General features: G+C 52.2%; 2 protein-coding genes across 6 annotated transcripts in view; one reads left to right on the top strand and one right to left on the bottom strand.

Moving 5' to 3' along the window:
* On the top strand, window positions 1–2,132 carry PRR22 (proline rich 22). 2 transcript variants are annotated; one of them, XM_054463249.2, is made up of 3 exons: window positions 1–562; window positions 653–715; window positions 1,039–2,132. In XM_054463249.2, the coding sequence occupies exons 1-3, from the start codon at window positions 229–231 to the stop codon at window positions 2,112–2,114; spliced, it is 1,473 nt and encodes a 490-aa protein (XP_054319224.2). In that variant the 5' UTR covers window positions 1–228; the 3' UTR covers window positions 2,115–2,132. The 2 variants fall into 2 exon arrangements, with proteins under 2 accessions (XP_054319224.2, XP_063514072.1); XM_063658002.1 differs by having other exon boundaries at window positions 1–715; window positions 1,039–2,131.
* A 4,805-nt stretch (window positions 2,133–6,937) lies between these two features.
* Window positions 6,938–27,165, bottom strand: part of CATSPERD (cation channel sperm associated auxiliary subunit delta) — a 57,521-nt gene continuing 37,293 nt past the window's right edge. For 3 of the 4 annotated variants that reach the window (XM_054463242.2, XM_054463243.2, XM_054463245.2), the window contains 8 exons: window positions 26,480–26,538; window positions 22,400–22,478; window positions 19,561–19,613; window positions 17,413–17,487; window positions 14,615–14,743; window positions 12,751–12,928; window positions 9,370–9,527; window positions 6,938–7,316 (listed from right to left, as the gene is read on the bottom strand). In XM_054463242.2, coding sequence (XP_054319217.2) covers window positions 7,016–7,316; window positions 9,370–9,527; window positions 12,751–12,928; window positions 14,615–14,743; window positions 17,413–17,487; window positions 19,561–19,613; window positions 22,400–22,478; window positions 26,480–26,538 — 1,032 coding nt within the window. In that variant the 3' untranslated portion in view covers window positions 6,938–7,015. The remainder of the gene's footprint in view (window positions 7,317–9,369; window positions 9,528–12,750; window positions 12,929–14,614; window positions 14,744–17,412; window positions 17,488–19,560; window positions 19,614–22,399; window positions 22,479–26,479; window positions 26,539–27,165) is intronic. The other variant, XM_054463244.2, reaches the window with a different exon arrangement.

Below are 27,165 nucleotides of genomic sequence, written 5' to 3'. Positions count from 1 at the left end.
TTCCCCAAACCTCTTAGCCGCCTCCATGGGCCCTGCCCCAAGTTAGGTGCTGCTGGTGCCCAGAGAGGCCTTGACCCCCAAGAAGGTAGCGGGTGCAGGATCCGGGGGGCCTTAGCCTGTGTGGGTGTGGATCAGGGCAGCCTGCCTGGAGGAGGCGGCCTCAAAGCTGTTAGGGGGGTGTTGCTGGAAGAGGCAAAGGCCTGGCCCAGAATCCTCCCTCCCACGGTGATGACCATCTCTGCCACCGTCTGCCGCTGCCCGCCCCCAACACCCAGAACCCCAACCAGTGGGCGTGCTGCAGGCTGGAACCCGCTGCCCCGAGTAACCAGGCAAACAGAACCCCACCAGGTTCTCAGCCTGTTCTTTGGTTGGGCCACCTGCGCTCCCACTGCTGCCCTCCTGGCCTGTCTGGACCGGGCCCACCACTGTCCCATGCAGCATCCCAAATCGTTCTATGCCCCTGCAGCTCCCCAGGAAGGTTTCAGCCCCCAGAGTCTGGAGGGGGCCGAGGCGCTGGGCAACCAGCCTGCTCCCACCTGCGCTGAGCCTCCTCCCGCTGTGGGTACGATCGGGTGGGTGAGGGCACCTGCTGGAGAGGGCTCAGGGGCCACCCGCCTAAGGGCCCTACCCAGCCGGACACCTTTGTCCATAGGCTCTTTGAACCTGTATCATCCCCCAGACCCAGAGAAAGAGGTGTTTCCAGCCCCTCCAGCAGGTACCGGCCTCCCCTGAACCCTTGACGAGGCTGGGAGTGGGTTTGAGTGTGCAGGCCCATCTTGCCCCTGCCCCATCCCTAGGTGGGAGCCCGAAGGCACGGCCTCTGCTCCCCATGCTTCACACAGGCCCCCCAGATGAGCCCCAAAGACAAGCTCTGTGTCATCCATCACCCAGCCAGGGCCCCAAAGCAATACCTATGTCGTCCCCCAAAGGGGCCCCCCAATGGCAAGGTTCTCGTGGCATCTCTCAGACAGGCCCCCAGGCTTGGGCTGGGCCCCTCAGGCAGCGGCTGCTCTCAGGGCACCCGCCTGCCGCCCACAGGTTTCCAGATGGCCCCATGCGGGTGCTTCTTCGACCCCCGCATCTATCGGATCGAGTGGACCACCCCCGACCTGGGCCAGTCAGCCCTGTACAAGTTGGCGGCAAGCAGCGGGGGGCCAGCAGGGGTCCCCTCCGCCCCAGGCAGCTACCTCCTGGAGCCGCAGCCCTACCTCAAGGCCCCGGGGCTGCCCCCATACCCCCACTACCAGCCGGCACCCGGGGGGCCCCAGTTTCTCTTGTCCTACTTCCCGCCCGAGGGCCCCGGGCCAGAGGCTCTGGGCTTTGTGGGAGACGCAGGGCCCGCCACCTTCGTGGAGCTGCCCCTACCGCCCCTAGAGGAAGGCCCAGCCCCACCGCCACCCCCACCCGCCAAGGAGAACAAGCCGCCCCCTGTACTCATCACGCTGCCTGCAGAGCCCACACTGCCCCCGGACGCCTACAGCCACCTCCAGGGTCACCTCGGCCACTTCCCTGGGCCCGAACCCCTGGCCTTCCCCGCCAAGGAGCTGCAGGGCAGCAGGGCCCGACCTGGGGTGCCCCTGTACCCACCGGGCCTCAGCGAGCTCAAGGTGGCCGAGGTCAAGGAGGGGGCCCTGCTGGGGGCAGGCGAGGCCAAGGCCCCCGAGACGGCCAGAGCTTTGGCACTGCCTGACAAGGTTCTGCTGGAGGACGCCATGAAGCTCTTCGACTGCCTACCAGGCGCCTCTGAGCCTGAGGGTACCCTGTGCGAGGTCCCCGGGCCGGCCCTGCCTGACAGCAGTGGTGGGAACTCAGCCGATGACATCCGCTCACTGCGCCTGCCTGAGGAGCTGCTGTCCTTCGACTACAGCGTGCCTGAGATCCTGGACACCGTGTCCAACGTCGACTACTTCTTCAACTTCAAGGCGCTTGACGAGGAGCAGCCGCCCCACCTGGGGCCCCCTGCCGCCAACACCCCGGCCCCCATTCTGCCCGGCAAGAGAAAGGCCTTGACGGCCAAGAAGGGAAAGCCGGGAGGGAAGGCCAGGCAGCCGGCAGGCCCAGCCAGCGCCACTCCCCCGGGGCCCAGGCAGGACCTGGGAGCCACCCCGCATTAAAGCACATTTGACCTTTCAGCTCCATGTCCGCGTGGTGGCCTTGGGGATGGGGAGGGGGCTGGAGGTACACGCCTGGCCCCTCACCCCATCATCCCGCGGACTGGCAAGGCAGTGCCCCCGGCCTCACAGTGAGGCCTCCAGAGCCTAGCAGGGGAGCCCCAGAATCACAGGACACCCTAAACTCCATGAGTCCCAGCCCTGGAAGATCAGACTCCTCTGGCAGAGGCAGGGGCCTCCTGGGGCACGGGGGATCTGACCCCCAGACTCAACGCATTCTAAGGGTTTTCACCCCTTTGTTTGGTGGGGAAAAGCAAGGCTGCCCAGAGAGGGGCAGGAACTTCCCTGGAGACACACAGCTATCAGGGCAGGGCTTGAGGAGCAGCTTCCGGATCCCCACCCAGCCGCCTCCTGTCCCCCGGAAGCCACAGCCACTGCAGGCAGGGCGGGAAGGGCCACGCTCTTGTTCAGACAGACAGGTGGGTGCAGGGGCTTCACCTGATGGTCTGAGGGTGGGGGCTGGGGCAGGGACGGGGAGACAGTGCCCACGCGTGAAAGAGTGGGGAGCACACGGCACCCAGGGGACCTGGCATGTTCACCTGAGATGGAGACAGGAGACAGTACCTGGAGCCCAGGAGAGGGTCAGGGGCCCCACCTGGCCACACTTCAGGGTCCAGGGTGGCAGGGATAGCCCGGCTACCGGTTCCAAAATGGGATGGACCCAGCCTCGGAAGAACGACCTCTGGGTGCTGGTTCCCGTCACCGCTCACCCACATCAGGGTCTCGAGAGCCCTCCTGGGGGTCCAGGCAGTAGCCACCTGTACCCTCCTCCCCTGAAACGCTCATAGTGGCCCTGGAGAGGCTGACCCCATTCCCCCAGGGACACGTGAGGAAACAGGAGGCCGAGTGCCATCCAGCGCCTCCTGGGATGAGGACACCCCTCTGGGATGGGAACCTTCAGCCTACCCCTTCCCCAGGCTGTGGGCTGGATCTCCTGGGTCTCCAGAGTTTGGGTTTCAACGCCTCTGCTTGGGAAGGCCCTGGGAGGCTCACCTAGAGTCCAGGAGGCTGATGGGTGTTTGGAGGCAGAGCAGAGACCATGGTCCCGGCTCTGTGCAGGGCACTGTGCCTCCTGTTCTCTGGAGCTACTCTCCCAGAAACCCTGATTCAAAAAACTCAGGAGGAGGCCAGGCGCGGTGGCTCACGCCTGTAATCCCAGCACTTTGGGAGGTTGAGGCGGGCAGATCACTTGAGGTCAGGAGTTTGAGACCAGCTTGGCCAAAATGATGAAACCCCGTCTCTACTGAAAATACAAAAATTGGCCGGGCGTGGTGGCTCACGTCTGTAATCCCAGTACTTTGGGAGGCCGAGGCAGGCAGATCACGAGGTCAGGAGATCGAGACCATCCTGGTGAACATGGTAAAACCCCGTCTCTACTAAAAATACAAAAAAATTAGCCGGGTGTGGTGGCGGGTGCCTGTAGTCCCTGCTACTCTGGAGGCTGAGGCAGGAAAATGGTGTGAACCCGGGAGGCGGAGCTTGCAGTGAGCCGAGATCACACCACTGCACTCCAGCCTGGGCGACAGAGCGAGACTCCATCTCAAAAAACAAAAACAAAAACAAACAAACAAAAAAATTATCTGGGTATGGTGGCAGGTGCCTGTAATCCCAGCTACTTGGGAGACAGGCACGAGAATTGCTTGAGCCTAGGAGGCAGAGGTTGCAGTGAGCCAAGATCACATCACTGCACTCCACCCTGGGCAACAGAGCAAGACTCCACCTCAAAAAACAAAAACAGGCCGGGCGCGGTGGCTCACGCCTGTAATCTCAGCACTTTGGAAGGCTGAGGCAGGTGGATGACGAGGTCAGGGGTTCGAGACCCAGCCTGAACAACATGGTGAAACCCTGTCTCTACTAAAAAAATACAAAAAATTAGCTGGGCTTGGTCATGGGTGCCTGTAATCCCAGCAACTCGGGAGGCTGAGGCAGGAGAATTGCTTGAACCTGGGAGGCAGAGGTTGCAGTGAGCCGAGATTGTGCCACTGCACTCCAGCCTGGGCAACAGAGTGAGACCCTGTCTCAAAAAAAAAAAACCAAAAAAACAAAAAACCAAAAAAAAAAAAAAACAAAACAACTCCAGGTAGTGTCTTGGGGCCATGCAGCTGCGGCCGTCAAGGCAGGGTCCCCCTGTCCCAGGGACTGTGCCATGTGCCCTCCTGGCATCTGCAGTGATCCCCATTCATCCCTGTTTCACCTGTGGGGACACAGGCTGGGAGAGACTCCAAGCCCACTTTTCTTTTTTTGAGACACAGTTTCGCTCTTGTTGCCCAAGCTGGAGCACAATGGTGTGATCTCGGCTCACTGCAACCTCCGCCTCCCGAGTTCAAGTGACTCTCCTGCCTGCCTCAGCCTCCCGAGTAGCTGGGATTACAAGTGTGCACCACCACGCCTGGTTAATTATTTGTATTTTTAGTAGAGATGGGATTTCACCATGTTGGTCAGGTTGGTCTCGATCTCCTAACCTCAGGGGATCCGCCCGCCTCAGCCTCCCAAAGTGCTGGGATGACAGGCGTGAGCCACCGCGCCCGGCCCCAAGCCCACTTTTCTCAGCTGCCTTTCAACTCCTTCTCCCCGAAGCCTCATTAGGGGTATCTCTGAAACTAAAACCAAGTGTCCCAAGTGTCGGGGAGGTCCTGGCTGATGAGGAAGTGGGGCAAGGACCTGGGATCACTTTTCTTGAAGATTAATGTGGAGTGAGGGTCACACAGTGGATGTCTGCAAGGACCCAGGCAGCAGCTTTTTTTTTTTTCTTTCTGAGACAGGGTCTCGCTCCGTTACCCAGGCTGGAGTATAGCACCGTGATCATGGCTTACTGCAGCCTCCACCTCCCGGGCTCAAGCGATCCTCCCACCTCAGCCTCTCGAGTAGCTGGAACTACAGGCGTGCACCACCACACTCAGCTAATGTCTAAAAAAAATTCTTTTTGTAGAGATGGGGGTCTTGCTGTGTTGTCCAGGCTGATCTTGAACTCCTGGCCTCAAGTGATCCCCCTGCCCCAGCCTCTTGTAGCTATGTTGGGCAATTTAAAATGATCACAGAATATATATATATTTTTTAATATATATATTTTATATATATGTATTTTTAATATATATTTTTATATATGTATTTTAATATATATAATATATGTATTTTTAATATATATATTTTATATATGTATTTTTAATATATATATTTTATATATATGTATTTTTAATATATATTTTTTATATATGTATTTTTAATATATATATTTTATATATATGTATTTTTAATATATATATTTTATATATGTATTTTAATATATATTTTATATATATGTATTTTTAATATATATATTTTATAGATATGTATTTTTAATATATATTTATATATGTATTTTTAATATATATTTATATATATGTATTTTTAATATATATTTTATATATGTATTTTTTAATATATATATTTTTTTTAACCAAAGAGTAATCAGAAGTCATGAGACTGACCAAATTTTCACTTAAAATGAGATGGCTGACCCTGGTGCAGTGGCTCACCGAGAATCCCAGCACTTTGGGAGGCTGAGGCAGGAGGATCGCTTGAGCTCAGGAGTTCGAGACCAGCCTGGGCAATATGTCAAAACCCCATCTCTACAAAAAAAAAAAAAAAAGGTAAAAAAAAAAAATTACCCAGGCATGCTGGTGTGGACTTGTAGTCCCAGCTACTTGGGAGACTGAGGTGGGAGGATCACTTGAGCCCAGGAGGCAGAGGTTGCAGTGAGCCAAAATCACATCACTGCACTCCAGGCTGGACAAAGGAGCAAGAATCTGTCTCAAAAAAAAAAAAAAAAAAAAGGTTGGGGGGGGGGCGGGTGCAGTGGCTCACGCCTGTATAATCCCAGCACTTTGGAAGGCCGAGGCGGGCAGATCATGAGGTCAGGAGTTTGAGACCAGCCTGGCCAACATGGTGAAACCCTGCCTTTACCAAAAACACAAAAATTAGCCAGGCATGGTAGCAGGCGTCTGTAATCGCAGCCACTCAGGAGGCTGAGGCAGGAGAGTTGCTTGAATCAGAGGCAGAGGTTGCAGTGAGCTGAGATCACACCACTGCACTCCGGCCTGGGCAACAGAGCGAGACTCCATCTCAAAAAAAAAAAAAAAAAAAGAGAGAGAGAGAGATGGCTAACTCTAGTGCACTGGCCCATCCATAATCCCAGTACTTTGAGAGGCTGAGGCAGGAGGATTGCTTGAGTCCAGGAGTTCGAGACCAACCTGGGCAACAAAGTGAGACCGTGTCTCTACAAAAACTAAAAGTAAAATTAGCCATGTGTGGTGGTGGTTCCTGTAGTCCCAGCTACTCAGGAGGCTGAGGAGGGAGGATCACTTAAGCCTGGGAGTTTGAGGCTGCAGTGAGCTGTGATCACACCACCGCACTCTCAGCCTGGGCAACACAACGAGACCACACTGATACTAAAAAAAAAAAAACAAAAAAAAACAGGCCAGGCACGGTGGCTCATGCCTGTAATCCCAGCACTTTGGGAGGCCGAGCCGGGCGGATCATGAAGGTCAGGAGATCGAGACCATCCTGGCTAACATGATGAAACCCTGTCTCTACTAAAAATGCAAAAAAACTAGCTGGGCGTGGTGGCGGGCCCCTGTAGTCCCAGCTACTTGGGAGGCTGAGGCAGGAGAATGGCGTGAACCCCAGAGGCGAAGGTTGCAGTGAGCCAAGATCGCGCCACTGCACTCCAGCCTGGGCGACAGAGCGAGACTCCGTTTCAAAAACAAACAAACAAAAAACAAAAAAATGGTGAATACATACCGCTTCCTGCTATGTTACATTATACTTTATTTGAAGACAAGGGGTCGGGACCCTGTGGACCGGCCTCAGTGGTCAGACCTGCCTCCGTGAGGAGTGCGGTGGCGTCCCAGGGACTCTGTGCCTGCCCTGGCTGTGGCTGGGGCCCTGAACTGGCAGACCGTCTTGCATCTCCTACACAGCTGTGCTGCAAACGTCTTGATCCTGAGGCTGCGTGCTGTGCGTAGCAGCTTGGGGGTCTTGTAGGCCAGCCAAACAGACCCCAGGATGCTGGAGATGATCAGTAGGATGACGACTCCAGCAGAGACCAGCTGCACAGGGAATGCTCCATACACGTAGATGCTAAAGATGGTCTCCAGTTGACAGTAGCTGTGGGGGGGAGGCAGGGAGAGGCTGTTGGGCGTTGCCTTTGGGGGACTTCGCCTTAACTCTGGCAAAGGTGTTCAGACCCACAGGAGGGAGAACCAGGCCCACAGCAGTGACCGGGTATACCCACTTCTGTTTCCATTCACTGTGCCTTTTTTTTTTTTTTTTTTTTTTGAGTCGGAGTCTCTCTCTGTCGCCCAGGCTGGAGTGCAGTGGCACGATCTCGGCTCACTGCAACCTCCGCCTCCTGAATTCAAGCAATTCTCCTGCCTCAGCCTCCCAAGTATCTGGGATTACAGGCACCTGCCAACCATGCCTCGCTAATTTTTGTATTTTTAGTAGAGATGGGGTTTCACCCTTGGCCAGGCTGGTCTCAAACTCCTGACCTCAAGTGATCCGCCCGCCTCTGCCTCCCAAAATGCTGGGATTACAGGTGTGAGCCACTGCACCTGGCCCACTTTGACTTTTATGGGTTTTTGTTTTGTTTTGTTTGTATTTTGAGATGGTGGAATCTGGCTCTATTACCCAGGCTGGAGTGCAGTGGTGCAATCTCGGCCCACTACAACCTCTGCCTCCCAGGTTCAAGCGATTCTCCTGCCTCAGCTTCCTGAGTAGCTGGGATTACAGGCGCCCACCATCACACCTGGCTAATTTTTAGTAGAGATGGAGTTTCTCCATGTTGGCCAGGCTTGTCTCGAACTTCTGACTTCAAGTGATCCACCTGTCCCGGCCTCCCAAAGTGTTGGGATTACAGGCGTAAGCCATTGTGCCAGGCCGACTTTTATGGGTTCTGAGTTGGCCATCCTCTCTGTGCCCTCTGGCAGCTGTCACCAGGATCCCTATTCTCCCCCAATGCCCAAGCTCTGGCTAGAGAAGGCGGAAGGGGCAAATTAACTAAATGCTCCATCAACAGCGGGGAAGTGGTGGATGACAGTGGAGGCTAGGTCAGGGCAGGAAAGGTTCAGGGGTGTCACAGAACCCACGGCAGGGAGGGGGACAGTGCAGGTCACGTGGTGCAGGGAGCACGTGTGGCACGGGAGAGTCCCATACCTGTCTCCTGTCTCAGGTGGACATCCTCACCCTACCCAGTGCCTTCCACCTGCTGCTACCACCCCAGAGCTAATCCTCCTAGTCTGGGGCCTCTAGAGAAGGCAGGACCTCCACGTGTTTTTTTTTTCAGGGGATGAACTTTCATCCTTCTGGAGAGGACAGGTGATGAGTGACAATGACTTCCAGTAGGGGTGAGGATATGAGGAAGATTCCACCTGGTGTCCCCCTTCCAAAGGAACACACTGATCCACATGGCATGGCTTCGATATGGCTTTATAATCTCCTCAGCACCTGTCAGTGCTAAATATTTAACAACTGGCTCTCAGAGGGGAAAGGCCTCCTGGGTAGTGTCTGCCAATTCTTGTGGTGTAAATATTTCCGCTGTGGCTGATTGGAAGCCACTGACATGAAATTGACTGGTGTAAGATTCCTGAAATTTTTTTTTTTTTTTTTTTTTTTTTGGAGATGGAGTCTCGCTCTGTTACCCAGGCTAGCAGCCAGTGAGTGGCACAATCTCAGCTCACTGCAACCTCTGCTTCCCAGGTTCAAGCGATTCTCCTGCCTCAGCCTCCCGAGTAGCTGAGATTAAAGGCACCTGCCACCACGCCCGGCTAATTTTTCTATTTTTAGTAGAGACGTGGTTTCACCATGTTGGCCAGGCTGGAGATTCCTGAATATTTGAGAGTCTACTCCTGGTGAGCAAGTTTGAGCCAGCTCTGGCCCGCAGCCATCAGCACACCCTACCCATGGGGAGTAGGAGAGGGCGACTCGGGTGTGCCAGGGCAGCGGTGCGGCCTCCGGTCACTGCTGTGACTCTGAAATGAGTATTTGTTTCACATGGGAACAAATGTCACCCAGAACTTAAAACATCACTTGTCCTGGGGACGGCCTGGGCCGTTGGGGGAATTCAGGTTTAGCCAGGACCTGCATGTCCCCCGAAACATGGGTGACCTGCCCCCAAGGGCACCAGGCGTCCCCTGTCGTAGGGGCAGATGAGCCCACTCACCTGTAGTACGGATCCACAATGGAAATGTAGAAGACATAGAAGCCGTTGTTGTGGCCGAAAATGATCTGGTTTGCTGTCCGGCCGCCCAGGATCTGATACTGGACATCTGGCCACCTCAAAGGGGCATTGTTGTTGGGGTCGTGGCAGCTCACATAGTTCTGTGGGGGGACAGAGACGTGCCCACTGGTCCTGGGGCCTGGGGAGGGGGCCCTGAGCCTCCCTCCTCCTTGTGGAGGCCCTGCACCCACCCCAGTCCTCATTAGGCACGCATGGATGGGACTCTGGGGCCAAGTGCCCATGGTGTGGGCAGGTGCATGCTCCCTGCAGAGGAGAGTGGATGGAGGCTGCTCAGCCTCCATCTCACCTGCCTCTGTTGGAGGCCGAAAGATTGCGGGTCATGATCAACTCAGTATACCACTGGAGGCTATATGAGTAAACAGCAAACTTTCTCATAAAAGCAGAATGTTGGCAAACTGACAAACTGCGTCTGCCGCCCAGAAGGAATGCTGAGGGCAGTCACGAGCCAGGCACAGTGTTTCTTGTTATTAGGTACATCTGAAGCCTATTAGTAATAATATGAACCTGTGATCAATTAAGCAGCTGACCAATCATTACCTCCTCCTCCCTGCTCTTTCTTTTTTTTTTTTTTTTTTTTTCTTTGAGATGGAGTTTCACTCTGTTGCCCAGGCTGGAGTGCAGTGGGGCAATCTCGGCTCACTGCAAGCTCCGTCTCCCGGGTTCATGAGATTCTCCTGCCTCAGCCTCCCGAGTAGCTGGGACTACAGGTGCCGGCCACCACAGCCAGCAAATTTTTTTTTTTTTTTTTTTGTATTTTTAGTAGAGACGGGGTTTCACCATGTAAGCCAGGATGGTCTCAATCTCCTGACCTTGTGATCCGCCCACCTCAGCCTCCCAAAGTGCTGGGATTACAGGCGTGGCCACCGCACCTGGCCCCGCCCTGCTGTTTCTACTCAATAAATACAAAGGTCTGTGGAAGCTTGAGGGACTGCCTTTACTTGCTAGAAGCAGGGAGCTCTCTTCTTCCCCATGCTTCTTCCTTAAAACAGTTTCTTTTGTCTTAAGTTTTCATTTCTACATCCGTTCCCCCTTCGTTCAGTCTTGTAATGAAGGTCTCAAGTAGTAACAGTAGTAACTGTTGTAGTGACCGTCTCAAGTAGTAACTGTGGCAGTCTGCCACATGCCTCCTTTCAGGCCTTCCTGGGCTGTGGAGGCTGGAGGTTTAATAACTCAGCCAGGGTGAGAGTCAGGCGCTGCCAATGACTTTTTGATTTTGAGACATTGTCTTCCGCTGTCCCCCAGGCTGGAGTGCAGTGGCGTGATCTGGGCTCACTGCAACCTCTACCTCCCAGGTTCAAGCAATTCTCCTGCCTCAGCTTTCCAAGTAGCTGGGACTACAGGTGGGTACCATCATGCCCTGCTAATTTTTGTACTTTTAGTAGAGACAGGGTTTCACCATGTTGGTCAGGCTGGTCTCTAATTCCTGACCTCAAGTGATCCATCCACCTCGGCCTCCCAAAGTGCTGGGATTACAGGCGTGAGCCACAGTACCTGGCCACTCTTTATATATTTATTTTTAAATTTTATTTTATGTTTTTTTTTGAGAAACAGCCTCCCTCTGTTGCCCAGGCCGGAGTGCAGTGGTGCAGTTTCGGCTCATTGCAACCTTCACCTCCTGGGTTCAAGCAATTCTCTTGCCTCAACCTCCCCAGCAGCTGGGATTACAGGTGTGCACCACTATGCCCAGGTAATTTTTGTATTTTTAGTAGAGATGGGGTTTTGCCATGTTAAGCTGGTCTTGAACTCCTGTCCTCAAGTGATCTGCCCACCTTGGCCTCCCAAAGTGCTGGGATTACAGGCGTGAGCCACCGTGCCTGGCCAGGAAAACTTCATGTCCTACAAAAGCAGCCACTCACCACAGCTGATGGAAAACAAATAGTGATGGGGCCATCTCCTAAATGCACTCGTGCAATTTGCAATGAGACAGCCCATATGAAGAATGCATATAGAAATACCAACAGAGCCGGCCGGGCGCGGTGGCTCACGCCTATAATCCCAGCACTTTGGGAGGCCGAGGCGGGCGGATCACGAGGTCAGGAGTTTAAGACCCCAGCCTGGCCAACATGGTGAAACCCCGTCTCTACTAAAAATACAAAAATTAACCGGGCGTGGTGGCAGGTGCTTGTAAGTCCGGCTACTCAGGAGGCTGAGGCAAGAGAATCGCTTGAACTCGGGAGGTGGAGGTTGCAGTGAGCTGAGATTGCGCCACTGCACTCCAGACTGGGGGACACAGTGAGGCTCCGTCTCAAAAAAAAAAAAAAAAAAGCAAATGCAAAAAAAGAGCCATGACACCATCTGCTGGTGGCTTTGCTGCATGCACTGCATTCCTGATACAAAACATTTTGTCCCGGGAAGATACACGTGAACTGATGCAATCTCTCTCTTGTAGGAACAGGACATCACACTCTCATTTATCGGTCGTGCATGCACCAACTCGTATTATAGAAATACACACTGAGGCTGAGCGTGGTGACTCGTACCTATAATCCATGGGAGGATCGCTTCAGCCCAGGAGTTCAAAGCCAGCCTGTGTTACATACTGAAGCCCTGTCTCTACAAAAAAAAAAAAAAAAGATACAAAAATTAGCCAGGCGTGGTGGCGCACACCTGTAGTCCCAGCTAATTGGGAGGCTGAGGTGGGAGGATCACTTGAGGCTTGAGTCTTCATTGAGCTGAAATTGTACCACTGCACTCCAGCCCGGGAGACAGAGTGAGACCCTGCCTAAAAGAGATACAAATAAAACAGATGCACACTGAGTAGGACAGCCTGGGAATTCCATCCATCCCTCAGTAGCAAGCATTGGGATGGTCCCAGGCATTTCTCATCATCAGCAAAGCCCCCTGAACACGTTGGTGCCTGCATTTCCCGTCCTTCGGTCAGTTCCTTAAATCTTCAAAGGCCTTGTACACCCCTAAAAGGAATTACAGTTCCCGCTAGATCCCCTCAAGGACCTTCGAGTCTTTTGCAGTCGTGAGCTCTGCTCACTGCAACCTCTGCCTCCCAGGCTCGATGATTCTCCTGAGTAGCTGGGAGTACAGGTGTCTGCCACCATGCCCAGCTGATTTTTGTATTTTTAGTACAGACGGGGTTTCACCATGTTAGCCAGGCTGGTCTCAAACTCCTGACCTCATGATCCGCCCACCTTGGCCTCCCAAAGTGCTGGGATTACAGGTGTGAGCCACCACGCCCGCCCAAGTCTTTTATTCCATACTCAGTTCCATGGCCACACGGTATCCTCACGCACTCTCCCACCCCCTGGTGGGCTGCTGATTCTTCTGGAAATGATCCTAGGGTCCTGTTACCTCTCTGTTCCAGAAGAAGGGCCCCCCGAATTCCTTTATCATGGTGCTCCAGTTCTGCGGCTGGGAGGTGCACATGGCCGACTGGGCTGTCAGGGAATAGGAGTACGAGAACTGCCCGTTCACCTCCAGTAACACAAACTCGGCGTCGATGACCTCCTGGAAACTGTCTTTTCGCCACCTAGGACACAGGCACGGGACAGGGCTGCACAGGGAGCACGGACAACCCAGGAAGACCCGGGCCACAGCCACCTGGACGGCTGCAAAACCGCTTGGGGGGTGGGAGGTGACAGAGAGGAAACCAAAGGACGCCTGCCGCTCCCAGGTGAGGATGCCGTGTGTGGGCTGCGGGGAGGCCGGGAGACAGAGCTGGGTGGATGGGGAGATGGGCAGCAGCCAGCACTGAGCATTGATAACGGGGAGGAAGGAAAAGTCTGCTCGGAGCCAGGCGTGGCGGCTCACGCCCGTAATCTCAGCACTTTGGGAGGCTGAGGTGGGAGGATCACGAGGTCAGGAGATCGAGACCATCTTGGCTAACACGGTGAAACCCTGTCTCTACTTAAAAAAAAAAAAAAAAAAAAAAAATTAGCCAGGCGCAGTGGCAGGCACCTGTAGTCCTAGCTACTCGGGAGGCTGAGGCAGGAGAATGGTGTGAACCCGGGAGGCAGAGCTTGTGGTGAGCCAAGATCGCACCACTGCACTCCAGCCTGGGCGACGGAGCGAGACTCTGCCTCAAAAAAAAAAAAAAAAAAAAAATTAACCGGGCATTGTGGTATGCAACTGCAGTCCCAGCTACTTGGGAGGCTGAGGCAGGAGGACCACTTGAGCCTGGGAGGGTGAGGCTGCAGTGAACTGTGTTCATGCCACTGCACTCCAGCCTGGGCAACAGAGCAAGACCCCAACACAAAAAAAAAGAAAAAAGGAAAGAGGGAGAGAAAGGAAGGAAACGAAGGAAGGAAGGAAGGGGAGGAAAGGGAAGAAAAGAAAAAGAAAAGCTATATGAGGTCATATGATGTAGGGTGGACCCTGATCTGATAAGACTGGTGTCCTTATAAGAACAGGAAGATGGCCAGGCGTGGTGGCTCACGCCTGTAATCCCAGCACTTTGGGAAGCTGAGGCGGGTGGATCACGAGGTCAGGAGTTCGAGACCAGCCTGACAAACATGGTAAAACCCCATCTCTACTAAAAATACAAAAACTAGCCAGGCATGGTGGCACACACTTGTAATCCCACATACTTGGGAGGCTGAGGCAGGAGAATCAATTGAACCCAGGAGGCAGAGGTTGCAGTGAGCTGAGATCACACCATTGCACTCCAGCCTGGGTGACAGAGCGGAAAAGAAAAAAAAAAAAAAAAAAAAGTACAGGAAGACAGCAGGAGTGCACAGGCATAAAGACCATCGGCCGGGTGCAGTGGCTTACGCCTGTAATTCCAACACTTTGAGAGGCCAAGGCAGGCGGATCATCTGAGGTCAGGAGTCCAAGACCAGCCTGGCCAACATGGTGAAACCGCATCTCTGCTAATTAGCCGGGTGTGGTGGTGGGCACCTGTGGTCCCAGCTACCTGGGAGGCTGAGGTGGGAGGATCGCTTGAGCCCAGGGGACAGAGACTGCAGTGAGCTGAGATCATGCCACTGCACTCCAGCCTAGGCGACAGAGCAAGACCCTGTCTCAAAAAAAGAAAAGGTGTTCCAGGGAGAGGGCCCTGGGGGCCAGTGGGGCTGGGGCAGAAGCACGGTGGGAAACAGTGACCATCATCATTTCGAGGGATCTAGGGAAGCCTGGAGGGCCAGGCTGGTACCCCAGGGCCAGGGAGCATGAGGCCCTGCCACCGTCCCCACCCTGCAGCACCCCCCTGGGGTCTTACAGCTCCACCACGGGCTTCCATGGGGTGTCATAGTAGACGAGGAGAGGACAGCCCAGCTGCTGGTAGGAGTAAAACACGTGCAGGTCCTCGGAGGACTGCTGCCCCTGGAAGCCGGGGTCGTAGAATTCCCTTCAAGACACCAAGAAGCAGAGATGGGGAGTCTGTGAGTTCCTGCCCAGTCTGCCAACCCTTCACAGCTGCAGTTTCTTTTTTGCAAATGGGGATCATCCATGAGAGTGGCTGGAGGTGGCATCTGAGGTGGGCGATTGAGAGCCATGGACCAGATGATACTGGAACTTCCGTTCTAGCTAATTTTTTGGCTGGAGCATGGTAATGCGATCATGACTCACTGCAACCTCCACCTCCTGGGCCCAAGCAATCCTCCCACCTCAGCCTCCCGAGTGGCTGGGATTACAGGCACGCGCCACCACACGTGGTTAATATTTTAAATTTTTGTAGAGATGAGGTCTTGCTGTGTTGCCCAGGCTGGTCTCAAACTCCTGGCCTCAAGTGATTCCCTCACCTCAGCCTCCCAAAGTGCCAGGATTACAGGTGTAAGCCACCAAGCCCGGCAAAATTTCTGCTCCTTAAATTAGATCAGTGCAAAAGTAATTGAGGTTTTTGCCCTTTTTTTTTGTTTTTTTGAGATGGAGTTTCATTCTTGTTGCCCAGGCTGGAGTGCAGTAGCATGATCTCGGCTCACTGCAACCTCTGCCTCCCGGGTTGAAGAAAGTCTCCCACCTCAGCCTCCTGAGTAGCTGGGACTACAGGCATGTGCCACCATGCCTGGCTAATTTTTGTATTTTTAGTAGAGACGGGGTTTCACCACATTGGCCAGACTGCTGTTGAACTCCTGACCTCAAGTGATCCACCCATCTCGGCCTCCCAAAGTGCTGGGATTACAGGCATGAGCCACCGCACCTGCCCAAAACCGTAATTAATTTTGCACCAACTAATCACCCAGTTTAAGGCATTTTGCAATACAGCCCACATAGACTAAGATGACACTCCCCTCTGTGTCCCCCGCTGGTTCCACAGTCACTGCCCCTTAGCAGCCCAGAAGCACCAGTTTAGGCCTCAGCTCTAAATGGGTAACTGACTCTTGACTTGCATTTGAGGGGTCAGGTCTTACAAATCACATGGAAGTGTGCACTCGCATGGCAAGGAGCTCCCCCATGCTGGGTGCAATGAAGGGTCTTTTTTTTTTTTTTTTTGAGACAGAGTCTCGCTCTGTCGCCCAGGCTGGAGTGCAGTGGCGCAATCTCGGCTCACTGCAAGCTCCGCCTCCCGGGTTCACGCCATTCTCCTGCCTCAGCCTCCCGAGCAGGTGGGACTGTGCCCACCACCACACCCGGCTAATTTTTTGTATTTTTAGTAGAGACGGGGTTTCACCGTTTTAGCCAGGATGGTCTCGATCTCCTGACCTCATGATCCGCCCACCTCAGCCTCCCAAAGTGCTGGGATTACAGGCGTGAGCCACCGCGCCCAGCCCGCAATGAGGGATCTTGATATGGTTTGGATATTTGTCCCTTCCAAAGTTCCTGCTGAAACTGGATCCCCAGTGTTGGAGAGGGGGCCTAGTCAGAGGTGTTTAGGCCACAGGGGCAGAGCTGTGAATGGCTTAGAGCCATATTTATGGTACTGAGTGGGTTTTCAATCTCAGCTTCCATGAGAACTGGTTGTTTAAGAGCCTGACACCCCCTCTCCCCATACCCCCACCCTCTTTTGTGTGTGTGTGTGTGTGTGTCTCTAGGTTGCCCAGGCTGGTCTCAAACTCCTGGCTTCAAGCAATCCTCCTGCCTCAGCCTTCCAAAGTGTTGGGATTACAGGTGTAAGCCACTGCGCCCAGCCTCCTCCCCACTCTCTCTCTCTCCATTTTTTTTTTTTTTTTTTTTTGAGACAGAGTCTTGCTCTGTTGCCGTCTGGAGTGTAGTGGCTCAATTTTGGCTGACTGCAACCTCTGCCTCCCAGTTTCAAGCAACTCTCCTGCCTCAGCCTCCCGAGTAGCTGGCATTACAGGAGCCCACCACCATGCCTGGCTAATTTTTGTATTTTTAGTAGAGATGGGGGTTTTGCCATGTTGGCCAGGCTGGTCTCAAACTCCTGAGCTCAAGTGATCCACCTACCTCGGCAGGGATTACAGGCGTGAGCCACCGGGCCCGGCCATAACTCTTTTCTTTATAAATCACCCAGCCTCGGGTAGTCTTTTAAAGCAGCACAAATTGACTGAGGCTCAGACTCTCGTATCGGCGTGGCAGCACATGCTCACTGAGCGGGACAGCATGTGGGACCAGCCAGCTGAGGCAACAGGATCACTTGAGCCCAGGAGGTCGAGGCCGTGGTGAGCTATGATCACATCGCTGCACTCCAGCCTGGGCCACAGGGCCAGACCCTATCTCTTAAAAAAATAATAATAGGCCGGGCGTGGTGGCTCACGCCTGTAATCCCAGCACTTTGGGAGGCTGAGGCGGGTGGATCACGAGATCAGGAGATTGAGACCATCCTGGCTAACACGGTGAAACCCCGTCTCTACTAAAAGTACAAACAAATTGTGGCACGGACGGTCCCAGCTACTCAGGAGGCTGAGGCAGGAGAATGGCGTGAACCCGGGAGGTGGAGCTTGCAGTGAGCCGAGATCGCGCCACTGCACTCCAGCCTGGGCGACAGGCGAGACTCTATCTCAATAATAATAATAATAATAATAATAAAAAATAAATAAAATTCCTAATTTGCTCTTGGCTTTTGCAGGCCCAATGGTCGCCTTGGGTGTCAGGCATTGCGGGGGGACACTGGCTTACTTCTCGATGATGAAGCTGTAATTGTCTTGCAGGGTCAAGGGGTCCAGGATGCCCGTGGAACAGGCGGAAACTTTGCTGCAAGCAAAAGTGGACATTGAGCAACTGCATGACCTCACAAAGAACCAAACCATTATGGATGGGACAGAAAGGGAAGGGCTGGGCGTGGTAGCTCAGGCCCAGCACTTTGGGAGCTGAGGTGGGCGGATCACCTGAGGTCAGGAGTTTGAGACCGGCCTGGCCAGCATGAGGAAACCCCGTCTCTACTAAAGATACAAAAAGTTAGTCAGGCGTGTCATCACGCGCCTCTAATTGCAGCTTCTTGGGAGGCTGAGGCAGGAGAATCACTTAAAGCTGGGAGGCGGAGGTTGCAGTGAGCTGAGATCGCGCCACTGCACTCCTGCCTGGGTGACAGAGCAAGACTCTGTCTCAAAAATAAATCAATAAAAATTAAAATAAAATAATAAATAAAAAAGGGAGGGCAGGCCATGCGCTGTGGCTCATGCCTGTAATCCCAACACTTTGGGAGGCCAAGGTGGGTGGATCACAAGGTCAGGAGGTCGAGACCATCCTGGCTAACATGGTGAAACCTCGTCTCTACTAAAAATACAAACAAATTAGCTGGGCGTGGTGGCGGGCGCCTGTAGTCCCAGCTACTCAGGAGGCTGAGGCAGGAGAATGGTGTGAACCCGGGAGGCGGAGCTTGCAGTGAGCCAAGATGGCGCCACTGCACTCCAGCCTGGGCAGCAGAGCGAGACTCCGTCTCAATAATAATAATAATAGTAATAAAGGGAGGGCACACCTTTGTGTCCAGTGCATGAGCAGTTGCCAAATGAGCAGATATGGAAAAAAAAAAAAAACCCTGAGAGACCCCACCTCTGGGAGGGGCATGGCAGGAAATGGCTCTGCACTTTGCCATTAGAGGTGTAGCTGGTCTGGTTTTTGTTTTTTGTTTTTTGTTTTGTTTTGTTTTTGAGACAGAGTCTCGCTCTGTGGTCCAGGCTGGAGTGCAATGGCGTGATCTCGGCTCACTGCAAGCTCCGCCTCCCAGGTTCACGCCATTCTCCTGCCTCAGCCTCCCGAGTAGCTGGGACTACAGGCGCCCGCCACCACGCCCAGCTAATTTTTTGTATTTTTAGTAGAGACGTAGTTTCACCGTGTTAGCCAGGATGGTCTTGATCTCCTGACCTCGTGATCCGCCCACCTGGGCCTCCCAAAGTGCTGAAATTACAGGCGTGAGCCACCATGCCCAGCCACTGGTCTGGCTTTTTTAAAAATTTATTTTAAAAATTGTGTTAGGACAATCGCGGTGGCTCATGCCTGTAATCCCAGCACTTTGGGAGGCTGAGGCGGGCAAATCACTTGAGGTCAGGAGTTGGAGACCAGCCTGGCCAACATGGTGAAACCCCATTTCTACTAAAAATACAAAAATTAGCCAGGTGTGGTAGCGGGCACCTGTAATCTCAGCTACTCGGGAGGCTGAGGCAGGAGAATCACTTGAACCTGGGAGGCAGAGGTTGCAGTGAGTCGAGATCGTGCCACTGCACTCCAGCCTGGGTGACAGGGCGAGACTCCGTCTCAAAAAAAAAAAAGTGAATATCACCAGCAGGTGAAGGAGGGGAGGCCAATGTACTGGAAACAAACTTAACCTATTAGGGTGAATCATTTAACTTTTTATTATGGAAATAGTAAATATATACAAAACGAAACAAAATAATGGAAAGTCATCCACCTTAGCATTATTACCATGTGGCTAATCGTGCCCCATCAACTCCCCTCCTCCCCTCTCCCCACTCCACTCCAATATCAACATACTTACTACTTTTTTTTTTTTTTTTTTTTCAAGACAAGAGTCTTGCTGTCTCACCCAGGCTGGAGTGCAGATGCAGTGGCTCAATCTCAGCTCACTGCAGCCTCCACCTCCCAGGTTCAAGTGATCCTCCAGCCTCAGCCTCCCAAGTAGCTGAGATTGCAGGTGCCTGCCACCATGCCTAATTTGTTGTGTTTTTTTTTTTTACAGTAGAGACGGGGTTTTGCCATGTTGGCCAGGCTGGTCTTGAACTCCTGACCTGAAGTGATCTGCCCACCTCGGCCTCCCAAAGTGCTGGGATCACAGGCATGAGCCATGGTTCCCAGCCTCAACATACTTACTTCTGGATGACGATCTTTTTATCCAGGTCACAGCCAACTGAAATCAGTGTCGACTGCAGAGGAGAGAGACAGAAATGCGGACCCAGGTCAGTGAGGGTCACCCAGACACAGTGAACCCTATACAGGGACACACTCCTGTGGGAATGGTTTGGAAACCATGTGGCCTGGATCCCAGTAGCGTGTCCCTGGTTGCCTGGGATGCACTGTAACTGCAGCTGGCCCCGCGGAGCTTAAGCTCTGAGAGCCTGGGGTATGGCTAAACTCCTGGTGTCGCCTGACAAGCTTTTAGTGGCTTCACGGAGACCAGAATTAACTTTTTCTTTTAATTAATTAATTTGTTTTTGAGACGGAGTTTTTGCTCTGTCACCCAGGCTGGAGTGCAGTGGCCCAATCTCGGTTCATTGCAACATCCTCCCCGTGGGTTCAAGCGATTGTCCTGCCTCAGCCTCCCAAGTAGCTGGATTACAGGTGCCTGCCAGCATACCCAGGCTAATTTTTGTATTTTTAGTAGAGACGGGGTTTCACCATGTTGGCCAGGCTGGTCTCCAACTCTTGACCTCAGGTGATCCACCCGCCTGGGCCTCCCAAAGTGCTAGGAATACAGATGTGAGCCACCGTGCCAGGCCCAGAACTAATATATGAGCCCAGCATGATCCTTGGTACACAGAGAGCATGGGGAAAAAAATGCATGCATGCATGCATACATGCATGAATGAATGAATGAATGAATCAATGGCCTAGAATGAATAAATAAAAAGGAGAAGGAAGACAGAGAGTGCAACTGGGGTAACTCTATAGCCTTAGGGACATGCTTCTCAAACTGCAGTGCACGGCACCCTCAGAGTTATACAATGGAGTCTAAAAGCCACAGGACCAACGGACTTTTAGTATTTGAAAACTGTCTTGTATTAAGACAAAACAGTGGCTCACACGTATAATACAAGCACTTTGAGAGGCTGAGGCAGTAGGACTGCTTGAGGCCAGGAGTTAGAGACCAGTCTGGGCAACATAGTGACACCTCGTCTCTATGAAAAATAAAACTTAGCCGGGCGTGGTGGTGCACGCCTGTAATCCCAGCTACTTGGGAGGCTGAGGCAGGAAGATCACTTGAGCCTAGAAGGTTGAGGCTGCAGTGAGCCTTGATTGTGCTACTGTGCTTCAGCCTGGGAGACAGAGTGAGACCCTGTATCTAAAAATAAAAAACAGCCAGGCGCTGTGGCTCACACCTGTAATCCCAGCACTTTGGGAGGCCAAGGCGGGCAAATTGCCTGACGTCAGGAGTTCAAGACCAGCCTGGCCAATGTGGTGAAACCCCATTTCTATTACAAATACTAAAAATTAGCTGGGCGTGGTGGGGCTTGCCTATAATCCCAGCTACTCAGGAGGCTGAAGCAGAATTGCTTGAACCCAGGAGGTGGAGGTTACAGTGAGCCGAGATCGCGCCACTGCACTCCAGCCTGAGCAACAAGAGCAAAACTCCGTCTCAAAAATAAATAAATAAATGGCCGGGCGCGGTGGCTCACTCCTGTAATCCCAGCACTTTGGGAGGCCAAGGAGGGCAGATCACGAGGTCAGGAGATTGAGACCATCCTGGCTAACACAGTGAAACCCCATCTCTACTAAAAATACAAAAAATTAGGCGGGCATGTGGCGGGCACCTGTAGTCCCAGCTACTCGGGAGGCTGAGGGAGGAGAATGGTGTGAACCCGGGAGGCGGAGCTTGCAGTGGGCGGAGATGGCACCACTGCACTCCAGCCTAGGCAACAGAGTGAGACTCCGTCTCAAAAAATAAAAAATAAAAATAAAAATAAAATAAAATAAATAAAGCAAACCAAAAAGCAAGACAAACATGGATTTACCTTAGAACAGAATGCAAGATTCGTATCTTAAAAAAAGAAAAAATTGGCCAGGTGCAGGGGCTCATGCCTGTAATCCCAGCACTTTGGGAGGATGAGGCAGGAGGATCACAAGACCAGGAGTTCAAGACCAGGTCGGGTGCAGTGGCTCATGCCTGTGATCCCAGCACTTTGGGAGGCTGAGGCAGGCAGATCACTTAAGGTCAGGAGTTCAAGACTAGCCTGGTCAACATGGTGAAACCCAGTTTCTTCTAAAAATACAAAAATTAGCTGGGCATGGTGGCGCATGCTTGTAATCCCCACTACTCGGGAGGCTGAGGTTAGGAGAATTGCTTGAATCCGGGAGATGGAGGTTACAGTGAGCTGAGATCGCACCACTGCACTCCAGTCTGGGCGACAGAGCAAGACTCCATGTCAAAAAAAAAAAAAGGAGTTCAAGACCAGCCTGGCCAACATGGTGAAACTCCATCTCTACTGAAAATACAAAAATTGGCCAGGCACAGTGGCTCATGCCTGTAAGCGTGGGAGCTTTGGGAGACTGAGGTGGGCAGATCACCCAAGATCAAAAGTTCAAGACCAGCCTGGCCAACATGGTGACTGCCTGCATTCAACTGCCTCAATCATCCTCTTCCTAAGCCCCTGACACCCCCCATCTTACTTTCTGTCTCTATGAATCTGATGACTCTAGGGACCTCCTAAGAGTGGAATCACACAGGATTTGTCCTTTCGTGCCTGGCTTCTCTCACTGTGTGGGATCTCCTCGAGGTTCATCCATGTGGAAGCACGCATCCATAAATTTTTTTATGCCATGAATGTTTATTTTTATTTTTAATTTTTTTAGTTTTTGAGGCAGAGTTTCACTCTGTTGCACCCAGGTTGGAGTGCAATGGCACTATCTCAGCTCACTGCAACCTCAGGGCCAGCTTCCATGAGTCTTAACACTTACGACACCGAATATGGGACAGCAAAGATTTGGGACCTACCAGTGGCTTGATATCCACACATGAAATTTCCTTGTTTGCTATGTCCACAGTTAAGGTAGACATGGTGGCTCTCTTTAAGCTGCAAGGCAACAGAACCTGTGTTATTAGAGAACAACACCCCTGTAAACGACACAGCTGCATTCCATTCATCCTTCAATCCATTCAGTCATCCATGCATCCATCCATCCATCTCATCCCTCTTTCCATCCATTCATTCCACCCACCCATTCATCCATCCATCCATCCATCCATCCATCCACCCTTCTATCTCTCTACCCATCCACTCATCCATCTACCCATTTATCCATCCATTCCATCCACCCACCCACCCATCCATTCACTCATCCATCTATCCATTTATTCATTCATCCATCCATCCATCCCTCTATCCATCCACCTACCTATCCATCTCTCTATCCATCCAATCATCCATCTACCCATTTATCCATCCATTCCATCCACCCATCCATCCATCCATTCACTCACCCATCTATCCATTTATCCATCCATCCATCCATCTATCTCATCCATCCTTCCATCCATTCATTCCACCCACCCACCTATCCATCCATCCATCCACCCATCCATCTCTCTATCCATCCACTTATCCATCTACCCATTTATTGATCCATTCCATCCACCCACCCATCCATCCATCTATTCACTCATCCATCTAGCCATTTATCCATCCATCCATCCATCCATCCATCCATCCACCCATCCACCCAACCATCCATCCATCCATCCATCCATTTCTCTATCCATCTATCCACTCATCTATCTACCCATTTATCCATCTGATACGGTTTGGTTCTGTGTCCCCACCCAAATCTCATCTCCAATCGTAATCCTCACATGTCAGGGGAGGGACCTGGTGGGAGGTGATTGGATCATGCGGGCAGTTTCTCCCTTGGTGTTCTTGTGATAGTGAATTCTCACAATATCTGGTAGTTTAAAAGTGTATGGGGCTGGCCTCAGTGGCTCATGCCTGTAATCTCAGCACTTTGGGAGGCCAAGGTGGGCAGATCACCTGAGGTAAAGAGTTCAAGACCATCCTGGCCAACATGGCGAAACCCTGTCTCTACTAATGATACAAAAATTAGCCAGGCATGGTGGCGTGTGTCTGTAATCTCAGCTACTTGGGAGGCCGAGGCACAAGAATCACTTGAACTCGGGAAGTGGAGGTTGCAGTGACCGGTGATCACACCACTGCACTCCAGCCTGGGCGACAGAGTGAAACTGTGTCTCAAAAAAAAAAAAAAGTATGGCAGGCCAGGCGCAGTGGCTCTCGCCTGTAATCCCAGCACTTTGGGAGGCCAAGGCGGGCACATTACCTGAGGTCAGGAGTTCAAGACCAGCCTTGCCAATATGGTGAAACCCCATTTCTACTAAAAATACAAAAAAAAAATTACCCGGGCGTGGTGGCACATGCCTGTAGTCCCAGCTACTTGGGAGGCTGAGGCAGGAGAACCGCTTGAACCCGGGAGGTGCAGATTGCAGTGAGCCGAGATCGTGCCATTGCACTCCAGCTTGGGCAACAAGAGTGAAGCTCCGTCTCAGAAAAAAAAAAAAAGAATGTATGACAGTTTCTCTCTCTCTCATTCTCTCTCTCTCATATTCTCTCTCTCTCTCTCCTGCCGCCATGAGAAGACATGCCTTGTTTCCCATTCGCCTTCCGCCATGATTGTAAGTTTCCTAATACCCCCAAGTCTTGCTTCCTGTTGAGCCTGAGGAACTGAGTCAATTAAACCTCTTTTCTTTATAAATTACCCAATCTCAGGTAGTTCTGAAAACAGACTAATACACCATCCATCCAGCCATCCATCCATCCATCCATCCATCCATCCATTAATTTCTGAACACTGGTCGGGTGTGGTGGTTCATGCCTGTAATTCTAGCACTTTGGGAGGCTGACGCGGACGGATCACCTGAGGTCAGGAGTTCAAGACCAGCCTGGCTAACATGGTGAAACCTCATCTCTAGTAAAAATACAAAAATTAGCTGGGCGTGGTGGCACATGCCTATAATCCCAGCTACTCGAGAGGCTGAGGCAAGAGAATCACTTGAACCCAGGAGGCAGAGATTGCAGTGAACCGAGATCATGCCACTGCTAAGGCAGGAGAATGGCTTGAACCCAGGCTTGCGGTGAGCCAAGATTATGCCATTGCACTCCAGCCTGGGCCACTAGAGCGAAACTTCGTCTCAAAAAAAAAAAACAAAACAAACAAACAAAAAAACTTCACAAAACTGACTCAAGAAGCAGTGAAAACTTGATAGAAGGCTTTCAGTCAGCATTCAGAAATTATTTTTTTTTTGAGATGGGGGTCTCGCTCTGTTGCCCAGGGTCAGGGTCTTGCTCTATTGCCCAGGCTGGAGTACAGTGTCATGCCCACAACTTACTACAACCTGAAACTCCTGAGCTCCAGCAATCCTCCTGCCTCAGTCTCCTGAGTTGCTGTGATTATAGGCATGAGCCATCACACTGGGCCCCAAATTTTCCATCTTAACCATTTTAAGTGCACAGTTCATCAATATTAACCACATTCACAGAGTTGTGCAACCATCACCACTATCCATCTCCAGAATTTTCTCATCTTCCCCAACTGAAACTCGGTCCTCATGAAACACTCACTCCCCATCCCCCTCCCCAGCCCCTGGCACCCCCCATCCTACTTTCTGTCTGTGTGACTCAGACCACTCTAGGGACCTCCTAGGAGTGGAATCACACAGGATTTGTCCTTTTGTATCCGGCTTATTGCACTGAGCATGTTGTCCTCAAGGTGCATCCAGTCTAGCCTGTACCTTGCGTCAGGATTCCCTTACCTTTTTTTTTTTTGAGAACGAGTTTTGCTGTCACCCAGCATGGAGTTCAGTGGCGCAATCTCGGCTCATTGCAAGCTCTGCCTCTCGGGTTCAAGCGATTCTCCTGCCTCAGCCTCCCGAGTAGCTGAGACTACAGGCGCCTGCCACCATGCCTGGCTAATTTTTGTATTTTTAGTAGAGACAGAGTTTCACCATGTTGGCCAGGCTGGTCTCGATCTCTTGACCTTGTGAGCCGCCCGCCTCAGCCTCCCAAAGTGTTGGGATTACACCCGCCTCAGCCTCCCAAAGTGTTGTGGGCCACGACCCCCGGCCTTTTTTTTTTTTTTTTTTGAGATGGAGTCTCACTCTGTCACCCAGGCTGGAGTGCAGTGGTACAATCTCAGCTCACTGCAAGCTCTGCCTCCTGGGTTCAAGCGATTCTGCCTCAGCCTCCTGAATACCTGGGATTACAGGTGCATACCACCATGCCTGGCTAATTTTTGTATTTTTAGTAGAGATGGAGTTTCACCGTGTTGGCCAGGCTGGTCTCGAACTCCTGACCTCAGGTGATCTGCCCGCCTTGACCTCCCAGAGTGCTGGGATTACAGGTGTGAGCCACCACGCCCGGCCCAGGACTCCCTTCCTTCTTAAGTCTGAGTCATATTGTGATGTGCGGATGGACCACGCTGTGTTCATCCTTTCATCTGGTGATGGACCAGTGGGTTGATTTTTGCCTTTTGGCTGTTGTGAATCACGCTGCTGTGAGCACAGGTGTGCAAATATCTCTCTGAGTAGCTGGGATTACAGGCGCCCACCACTACACTTGGCTCATTTTTGCTTTTTTTTTTTTTTTTTTGGAGACAAGTTTCACATTTGTCGCCCAGGCTAGAGTGCAATGGCACGATCTCGGCTCACTGCAACCTCTGTCTCCCGGGTTCAAGCAATTCTCCTGCCTCAGCCTCCCAAGTAGTTGAAATTACAGGTGCCTGCCACTATGCCTAGCTAATTTTTTTGGTATTTTTTAGTAGAGATGGGGTTTCACCGTGTTGGCTAGGCTGGTTTCGAACTACTGACCTCAGGTGATCCACCCACCTCTGCCTCCCAAAGTACTGTGATTCCAGGTGTGAGCCATCGTGCCCGGCTCTTGTAAAGTGTTTTAATTGCCTTGTTTTACTGTTCTGGAGCTGGGGGTCTGATCTCAGCCCTGCTTCTGTTCGCTCCTGCTAAGGGAACCCCTGTAGGCAGCCCAGTCCCCGCCTCTGCCAGGAGACAACATACCTGGAAGTGAAGTTGGAGTCGGTCCTGCCCCAGTGTTGCTGCTGTTTTAGGAAAATATCCTGTGGGGTCAAGAGAGAAAATCCCAAGTATATCTGTGGAACACCATGGGCATCCCCCAACTCAGGATATTGGGAGAGATGGGGTGTTGGAGGGGACGTGGGGGGACGAAACTGGAAGCCGCTTAGCCCCACTCTGTTCCTTTATTTATTTATTTATTTTGAGATGGAGTCTCTCTCTGTCGCCCAGGCTGGAGTCCATTAGCATGATCTTGGCTCACTGCAACCTCCACCTCCCAGGTTCAAGTGATTCTCCTGCCTCATCCTTCCAAGTAGCTGGAACTACAGGTAAGCATTACCATGCCTAGCTAATGTTTGCGTTTTTTTTTTTTTTTTCTTTTTTTTGAGACTGAGTCTCGCTCTGCTGCCCAGGCTGGAGTGCAGTGGCACGATCTTGGCTCACTGCCAGCTCTGCCTCCCGGGTTCATGCCATTCTCCTGCCTCAGCCTCCCGAGTAGCTGGGACTACACGCACCCGCCACCACACCAGGGCAATTTTTTTTTTTTTTTTTTTTTTTTGTATTTTTAGTTGAGATGGGGTTTCACCATGTTGTCCAGGCTGGTCTCAAACTCCTGACCTCAAGTGATCCACCTGCCTTGGCCTCCCAAAGTGCTGGGATTCCGGGCGTGA

The sequence above is a fragment of the Pongo pygmaeus genome, chromosome 20, assembly GCF_028885625.2.
Source record: "Pongo pygmaeus isolate AG05252 chromosome 20, NHGRI_mPonPyg2-v2.0_pri, whole genome shotgun sequence".
Taxonomy (NCBI): domain Eukaryota; kingdom Metazoa; phylum Chordata; class Mammalia; order Primates; family Hominidae; genus Pongo; species Pongo pygmaeus.
Note: the sequence above shows the minus strand (reverse complement) of the source record. Positions and strands in the feature narration are given on the sequence as shown.